Raw genomic sequence first — 9,301 nt, forward strand, 5'->3', positions numbered from 1 at the left:
CTGATGTCAGGTGCATACATATTTAAGACTCATGTCTTGGTGAATTGATTCTTTTATCATTTTTTAATATCCTTTATTCCTATTAACTTTGATACAATTTCACATAAGTCCATTTATTTTGGGAAGTAATGCACAGTGTTTAGGAACATAGCCTGAGGCACAGTTGCCTGGATTTGAATCTCGCATCCAAGTACAGGTTGTGACCTTGGGCTTACCTCTTACCTGCTCTGTTGTTCTGGTTTATTTGTAAATGGGATAATCTCATTCAGATGGCTGGGTGGCATCACCGACTCAATGGACATGAGTTTGAGTGAACTCCAGGAGTTGGTGATGAACAGGGAGGCCTGGTGTGCTGTGATTCATGGGGTCGCAAAGAGTCGGACACGACTGAGCGACTGAACTGAACTGAACGGAATCTCATTCAGTTTGGAGAATAACATGAAATGATTCACCTAAAATATCTGACAATAGTACCTGACAGTAAAAACTATCACTGCTAACCACAAATGTTGGATCAGAAATATCTAGTTTTTAAAAAATATGCTACATAATTTAAAATACATAGAAGGTTAAAGTGCCTATTTTAAAAAACAGCACTTACGAAAACAGGGATTATTCAATATATCTAACCTGAGTCAAATACAAAAGGAACCTTCTTTTATAAGTTTTTCTTTACTCAGTAATTCCTTATAGTATCTACTTTCTAGCTTGTTACATGAACAGTTCAAAATCATATATTAATAATTAAAAAGCAGTCTAACCAGACTAATTCTTGGCGGCTGCCTGTCATTACCAGCCACCTGCTGGAATCCTGTTTAATTAGGTAAGAGGGTCACACAGAACTACAGATGGGCTGAATCTGAGGGTGATTAAGGACAGTCATAACAGTGATGGGGTAGTCCATGTGTCGACGGTGGTAAAGAACCCACCTGCCAATGCAGGAGACGTAAGATCATGACACGGATTCACTCTCTGGGTCGGGAAGATGCCTTGGAGGAAGGCATGGAAACCGACTCCAGTGTTCTTGCCTGAAAAATTTCATGGACAAAGGAGCCTGGCGGGTTATAGTCCACAGGGTCACAAAGAGTCAGACATGACTAAAGTGACTTGGCACGCCCATACAATGGAACCTAAATAATAAAAGTGACCAACAATGCATACACAAGTTTTTAATGCATATTAAGCATATTTAATTGTCATCATCTTGTGTTTATCTTTGAAAAACTGCTAGAAAGCAGAGTGTCAGTTAGGTAATAGCTATACTATCATAATTTTTTCCTTACCACGCATCTTCTTGTTCATTCTCTAAGTCATGTCTGACTCTTTGTGACCCCACGGACTGTACTCCACCAGTCTCCTTTGTCCATGGGGATTTCCCAGGCAAGAATACAATTTCCCAGGTTGCTATTTCCTTCTCTAGGGGATACTCCCAGACCAGGGATCAAACCTATGTCTCCTGCATTGACAGGAGACACCAGTCAGCCACCAGGGAAGCCCACCATGCATCTTACTTTAGTGCTAAATTTAAATAAAGTGAGTGAAGACAGTTTTTTATTGTGGTGCTATTATCACATTGCCAAAATAGTTAATTACATTAGAAGAGAAACAAATAGAAAACCACCTGGCGAAGGAATGCATTTCAGTAACTTTATTGAAAGGTATATCCCTTAGTACCAAAACATAATGGGAGTTGGCTAGGTTACCTCTGGCAACTCAAAATTAACACTGATGTATTCAAAATATTGAAATTTATCAGTATTTTGGGAAAACTGTAAAGTTATCCATAAAACATGGTTTACCAAAGTATAAGATACACTGTGGTTCTTTGGTGCATTTTCTAATGCCTCTATAACCATAAAATGATGTCAAAATTGGGTACAGCCATCCTGGATGGATTCAGGCTACACACTGCATTGAGTAACTCTCTTCAACACTTTAACCCTGTAGATCTCCGAACACTACACCTCAACAACCTTGTAATTATGAAAATGCCTACTTACCTTTCTTAATACTTCCTTTTGGCACACAGTAGGGGCAATTAATGTAAGTATATTCTCTTCCTTTTAAGCAAAATTCTAAGTTAGAACCAAGTTTTCCAAAAACAGTCCTCAGTAAAAACTGATGGAGTGTTAAAAAGTTTTCAGAGTGATGCTAATTTGAGTTACTAGTACAGTAAAAACTAATTTCTTGATGGGACTAGACTGAGGCAGTAAATTTTGTATAAAACTTTTAAAATCATGGATACAAACATCACCTGTTTTCTAGAAAAATATTAAAGACAACATGCCAAAATTAACAGGTTGGTAGTTTTGTTTTACATAAATGCCCTCAAATTTAAATGTGATTTCTATGTAGCAGTAAGGTCCACATCTCTGGGTTAATAATTACTTGCATCATAGGTGCCAAGAAGCTAACTATTCTTGCTGTCTAGAATAGTGACCCTTATTGTGCCTTAAAAAGTGCATTTGTGAAATGGTGGTTTTGATGTAAACCTCATAATTTAAAGTTTAAATTTAAGTAGGTTACCCTTTTTAAACACCAGCTAAATACAATATATTGACCCAATATAGAAACCTGGATCAATGTCAGAAATGAAGATTCACAGTTTACCTTTCCAGGCTTGTCATTTGCATTTCACATTTATACTGTTACTTTGATTTGTATGTTTCATAAGTGAATTCAAATTTGAGTAATTCCACTATAGGGTAATGTTAATTAGGCAGTTTTCCCAAATCTGAGAACACCAATGCTAATCTAGTTGTGATGTTTTGAGGCTTCACAGCTTAAATCCATTATAATATTATGGAATCCACAGCTCAGGATTGTGGAGAAAGGCTTCAGAAGTTTTTTGTTGCTGTAATCATCCTATTTAACAAACAAAAAAATCAAGTTATCAGAAGTCTGCCAAACACAAATTTTACTCCCTGTTAAAATATCTAAGATTCATAATCATGTCTTATGTAGATGTGGTCTGTGTCCACATTTAGTTTTGAGTAGGAAGAAAGTTAAATCACCACCATGAGTTAAACTTGGATGGTAAGAAAGTCTATCACATATTCCTGAGGAGGTTTACATTTTTTATGCCTGTAAATACTTTCCACTGTTCAACTCTTATAGCAATGATACACAACTACAGTGCTGAGACAACCTGGCAGTTTCCAAAGACCCAGTGTAGAAACCACCTGTCCTAACTTATTTTTAAGTATAACACCCGAGTTCATACTGATTTTCCTAATAAGCTTATAGTCTCAAATTAGTTCAATGTATGGTTCAAAATTTTGGTCCTGTTCCCTTACTCAGGCTTGTGTAACTTTAAATGAACTAAAGCTTGAGTCTACATATAGCAAAATGATGTGCAATTAGAAAAAAACAAAACACTGTTTTAGTGCTACTTTTAAAGTTTACATTATTAAGGAGGATGTGGCTTTGTAAGCTGATAATTTAATAAAATGGCTAACGTATAGATCAAAGTTTAGATAATTCCTTACTCTTGGGATGTTGTATTGATACCTTGAATGTAGTGTGCTTAGTTACTAATTTGGGTCACAAAGAGTTTGACCCAAATTACAGTGGGACTGTAGCCCACCAGGCTCCTATGTCCATGGGATTTTCCCGGCTAGAAGACTGGGGTGGATTGCCATTTCCTTCTCCACGAATGTAGTAGATACCCTCAAATATTAGCTGACTAGATCAGTGAAGTCATTTTCCCCTTTGCTATTCCAACTCCATTTTGTTTATTTTGAAAATAATTCAGATTTATATTCTTGAATTGTAGAAAATTATATAGCATTAGAAAATTTCCTCTAACACGGAGGATAACTACAAACCAAATTTACCAATTAAGGGACCATTTCAGGAATTGTTGGAAGGTGGGTTATTCTGTAGTAACTATGCCTCAGTTGCCGTGCAGTACGCCCAGAAACAATCCATTTCAACTTCTGAACGTTTGGTTTGGCACACTTGTTCGATGAATATTCAGCTAAACACTTGGATACAAGCTCTTGCCAGAAAGTCAAATCTCTGCCACTGATCTGTATATAAATTAAAAAAAAAAATGTTAACAGTCCTATAGTTTTCATTATAGTAATAATTACAATCTTATTAACATGTCTTTCCTTGTCAAAAAATTTTAAGGGTAAGTTACTTAAGTTTCAAGCAAACACATGACATCTTACCTTACTGTAGGAACCAGTGGTTTAGTTTTTTTTTTTACAGCTGCGAAGAGGATTTAGGCTATGACCTTGACATACCTTGGAATGTTTCTGAAGATGTTCTACTCCTTCTTTTAACTCTATATACTTCTGTGCTTGGATCTCCAATGCAATGATAGACAATGCCAACACAGATGGCTAAAAGAGATAAATTTTAAAGTAAATGTTGAATATGAAAATAGGTATATAAACAGATTTAATGTTTATAAAATATTTACCTTTGCTTTAGAAAATATGATCCTGCAGTAGCATGCCTTAAGTTGGGCTTCTAGTCTTTCAAAATTAAGGCTACTCCTCCTTTAAAGAGAAAATGAAATTTTATGTAGGTAATTTTACGTCGAGTCAAAAGAAATTTTTAGAAAAATAATGAAGTCAATTTTAAAGTGAAGTTTATGCACACTTATAGAAAAATGAATTATCCAAAGAAGTTTTCCTTCCTTCAAAAACATTAACTTCTTAAGGATACCATAGATGAATTTTAAATAATTTGGGCCAAAAAAGAAAAATTTATTCTACAACTACCAAGGTTTCTTTTCATTTTAATAAATCTCTTTTTTAATTGAAATTTTCTTTTTCCATAAATTCGTGTTAGATGCTTGCCTATTAGGTTCTGTAAGTTAACTAGTCTATAAATGGAAAATGTTAAAAAATTTACCATCTTAAGAATTCAAAGACTCCAAGAAGCTACTTTTGACTGAATGTCTCCTCACTTTTGCTGGAGAGTGAAGTGAAACTCAAGGGGCTTAGCTATCATTTTACTTGATTGAAATTCTCCCAGCATACTGATTTTATGTAACATTCAGACAATATTCCGGTTTCTACATTTCCTTTGTTGAAAACAAAGCTCACATACCTTTCATCTGGCACGTTCTCTTGAAGGAGTGAATAATAGAGTTGTAGAAACTGAAAGGCAGTAGTAGCTTTGACTTTCCAACACACCTTCTCCAATACAATCTTCTCCATTCTCATCAAGTCTGAAACCGTGAACCTATACTGGCTTATTCGGATCAAGTCAGTTGCCAATGGGACATTCCTTTCCTCTTCTGTTGATTTTACAGCCAAATAGAAGCAGCTTAGTCCAACACACCCAAGGTGCTTGGGCTGTACCTAAAAAGACAATAAGTCCATCTCTTACCTTATTTCAATTAAAAAAAAAACAAAACATAAAGTATAATCTAGAACTCAGACCTATCACTTTGAAAAATGTATTTGTGAGGTGAATTTCTCAGTGGCAAAGGACTTAGCAAGATCTGCTGATGCCTCAACTGTAGGCTGTTAACCATATGCACCCTCTTGGAAGCAATTTTTCAGTAAATGGAGTAAGTTTCAGTGTAATGTTTGGCTTTAGCACATAACAATTCTTAGTTCTTTTGGTTTTTTAAATCACTGAAGAACGATAAGCAGTAAGTTACTTGGTCAAAGACTTATATGAGGATTGAAATATCTTACAGCTTATACACAAAATTTCTTTTCAGAATGTGGTGTTTTTCCAGGCTGTTTTCTTTGTAGTAATACTTGTGATATGTTTTCACATTATCTCATTATCTACCAACAACCATGGACACAGAGAAGTCAGATGTATTTTTAATAATTAAACTCTGAAAGCTACACAGATGTCCTGCTTATCCAATACGGGGTAACAACTGTGTATCTGCTCCTTCAGAAGATACTCTCTACTATATGCAAACTTAGGCTGGAAATGCCAAGCATAGACAAGACTTGGGTAAATATAAGGCTAAACCAGTTGGAACTTTATTATATATGAACAAAGATCAAGAAATACACTGTACTGATCAGGTGGTAGATGGCATCAACAAAAAGGAAAAAAAAAATCTCTAATTTTTAACCCACAATCTAGCATTCTGCCCTTAACACATTTCTTTAAAAACAACAGTAAATAAACGAAAATACCCAAACTATCAAACAAGACTTTTAAAAACAGCAGCCAACTCTCCTATGGGAGGCTTTGCAATGATTTGATATTAGACTATTATTCAATGTCAGAAGTTAAGTCTAATAGCTGATACATTACTCTTGATTAAAAGGAAGAATATTCATCAATGCTATAGTACACAGAATTACTACAACGTTTTGGTTACTTGCTGAAAACAAAAAAAATAGTCAAGTTATGAATACCAGCTGAAACCTGGCAATACTATCTCCAAAACACATTGAGCAAAATCACGAAATACTCAGGGTAATGCAGCTTTAAACGTACCTTCATTTTAGACAGGAATCTGTCCAGTAAATTCACAGCTAGAGAAAATGTCTCCGTGTCAAAGCCAAAGAACTGAGTTAGACTAAGAAGATCTTTTACTTCGAAGTCCCTCAGTCTTGCAGTCATTCTAAGGCCATTATCATGTGCAGATTCAATTAGTCTCAAGCCGCAGACCTTTGGCTGACATCTCAACTCCTGTTCCAACAGGGCATTCAGCTGGTGTAGCAGTTTCTGAGAGTCAGTTGTTGTCAGTACCTCTATCATCTATATATAGAACAAAGCCCAGAAAGGAGTGAAAGAACAGCCCTTCCTGTCCTGCCAGGTGCCTTATAACACAAGCCTCCCCTCTCTCAATGCTATTAGTGAATCTCAGTCATTGCCAAGCGCCATTTGCTATTCTCCCCCTCCCCAGCCAGTTGGTTACATCCATCCTAAATTGTGACTTCCTAGAGAAGGCAATGGCAAGCCACTCCAGTACACTTGCCTAGAAAATCGCATGGACAGAGGAGCCTGGTGGGCTGAAGTCCATGGGGTCGCTACGAGTCGGACACGGCTGAGCGACTTCACTTTCACACATTGGAGAAGGAAATGGCAACCCACTCCAGTGTTCTTGCCTGGAGAATCCCAGGGACGGCGGAGCCTGGTCGGCTGCCGTCTATGGGGTCGCACAGAGTCGGACACGACTGAAGCAACTTAGCAGCAGCAGCAGAGGGCCTTAAAAAAAATGCTAATCTTCATGCCCGAACTTTGAAATTAGACGGTAACATGTATTCTGCCGTTTAGTAACAATGTGAACTATTCAAGTTGGTCAAATTTTTTTAGTCCTCAGTTCCTAATCTGTTAATAGGTTATTACCCATTTCATAGACTTATGTGAAATAAAGGTAAAGAATCTGCTTGCTATGCAGGAGAAACGAGTTCGATCCCTGGGTTGGGAAGATCCTGTCGAGAAGGGAATGGCTACCCACTCCAGTATTCTTGCCTGGAGAATTCCATGAACACTCGAGCCTGGCGGGCGACAGTCCATAGGGTCGCAAAGAATCGGACACGATTGAGTGACTAACACTTTCAGGTACACAGGTACACAGAATATACAATGTACACAGGTACACAATGTTTCAGGTACACAGAATATACAATGCTGCTGCTGCTGCGTCACTTCAGTCGTGTCCGACTGTGTGACCGCATAGACGGAAGCCCACTAGGCTCCCCCATCCCTGGGATTCTCCAGGCAAGAACACTGGAGTGGATTGCCATTTCCTTCTCCAATGTGTGAAAGTGAAAAGTGAAAGTGAAGTCGCTCAGTCGTGTCTGACCCTTAGCGACCCCACAGACTGCAGCCTACCAGGCTCCCCCATCCATGGGATTTTCTAGGCAATAGTACTGGAGTGGCTTGCCATTGCCTTCTCCGAAAATATACAATAGATGCCTAATAAACACCTGGTCAATATTAGTGAGCTTCTTTATAGTCTGTAAAACGAGGCAATATCTGCCTCTTTAAATGGCTGTTAAGATTAAACAAGATGATTCAACTAAAGAGTTCAGCATAGTGCTTGGCACTCAATGCTCAGCAACTGTTAACTTTAATTGATGTTACGATAGGAAACTCAGGTGTGAAGACCACACGCAGTGGGGACAGGAGCCTAATCCATCCTGCAAGAGGAACCTAAGAGTTTCTTTAATTTAGGGCAATACAGAACGCCTACTATGTCCCAGGCACAGGATACATGGACAGTCCCTCCCCGCAACAACCCAAAGGCAGGAAGCAGAGCATCTTCAGGGTTGAGCGACTGAAGAGGTGGGCAGACGTGGAATCACAATCTTTATGGATCCAACTCTTTCGCCCCCGGGCTGGTGCCTGGGACCAAGCCAACTTGACATTAAGACTCCTAGGGAGGTCTGATCTGGCCCCGCCCCTCCAGGCTCGGACTAGCCTGAACTTGTTGCTCGGTCTAGAGTTAACCGAGGAAAAGGGCGCGAGACGAACCCTCCACCCCGGCCCCTTACCGCGACCCCGCGCCCCCAACCCTGCTCCGTACCTGCACCCGGCAGTCAACCCCGCAATCCCAGCTCACCTTGATCGCGACTGCAGCTCCTCAGCGGTAACCACCCTCCCCGGGCCTGCTCTCCCCTCACCCCACGATATTAGATCCGAGAGGCCTACGAGGAGAGAGGACTCTCGGGCAAGAGGGGACAGGCCCGGGGAGGGGGAGCCGTCCTGGGTGGAGGTTTCTGCAGCGCCGCCGAGACGACACTGCCCTTCTCCGGGTCAGTTCGGAGCCGAAGGGGCCACGCCTGGCCTTCCGAGTAATATATTGGAGGGCGGGGCTTTCTCCCTGCGATGGGAGGGGGAAGTGGGAAGCATTTCCCCGCTAATTGGTCTAAGTCTTTTGATGGATGGCTCCCGCTGTCCAAAGAGAGCTGGTCAGTAGAGGGAAGATGTCCGGCCAATCAGCACCCGCTTTTCATTATTCCCGCAGTCAAATTCTCCGCCCCTTGAGACCACGCCCCTGCCTCTAAGCGTCTCTCATTGGAGGATTTCCCCAAGTGTCTTCGGTGAAGAGGAGGAGTTAACCGCTGCGTTCACTAACCCAGGCCCGGGTGAGGCCTCTGCTGGCAGAAGGATTGGCCAGAATATCGTTCCAGAATGTACTGGGAGTTTTCATTCTGTTCCGTTTAGTAGAGTGGTTCTGCTGTCTTTCTAAAAACACAGTGGCTAGTTCTAACAAAAAAGTGAAACCCCTATTTTTCGTTACAGATGGAGAGGTGGTGGGTTTTCTGTGGTGTGGTTTATGAAGTTTCTAGAAGTTTCCGCATGTGCGCTTTGGAAATTACTGGTTCCTTGCCTTATTTTGCTTTTTGTAAAATTTAAT

At 39.8% G+C, this 9,301-nt stretch overlaps 1 protein-coding gene across 1 annotated transcript; it reads right to left on the reverse strand.

Moving 5' to 3' along the window:
• Positions 1–1,633: 1,633 nt before the first annotated feature.
• CCNG1 (cyclin G1) lies at positions 1,634–8,730 on the reverse strand. The gene is made up of 7 exons (XM_055429735.2): positions 8,504–8,730; positions 6,430–6,693; positions 5,065–5,318; positions 4,430–4,508; positions 4,251–4,349; positions 3,837–4,031; positions 1,634–2,865 (listed from the first exon to the last, which is right to left on the reverse strand). Exons 2-6 carry the CDS (start codon positions 6,691–6,693, stop codon positions 3,840–3,842), a joined length of 888 nt encoding a protein of 295 aa, XP_055285710.1. The 5' UTR covers positions 8,504–8,730; the 3' UTR covers positions 1,634–2,865; positions 3,837–3,839.
• Between the last annotated feature and the right edge of the window lie 571 nt (positions 8,731–9,301).

The sequence above is a fragment of the Moschus berezovskii genome, chromosome 8 (genome assembly GCF_049115385.1).
Source record: "Moschus berezovskii isolate FMDL1 chromosome 8, NW_MosBer_1.0, whole genome shotgun sequence".
Taxonomy (NCBI): Eukaryota; Metazoa; Chordata; class Mammalia; order Artiodactyla; family Moschidae; genus Moschus; species Moschus berezovskii.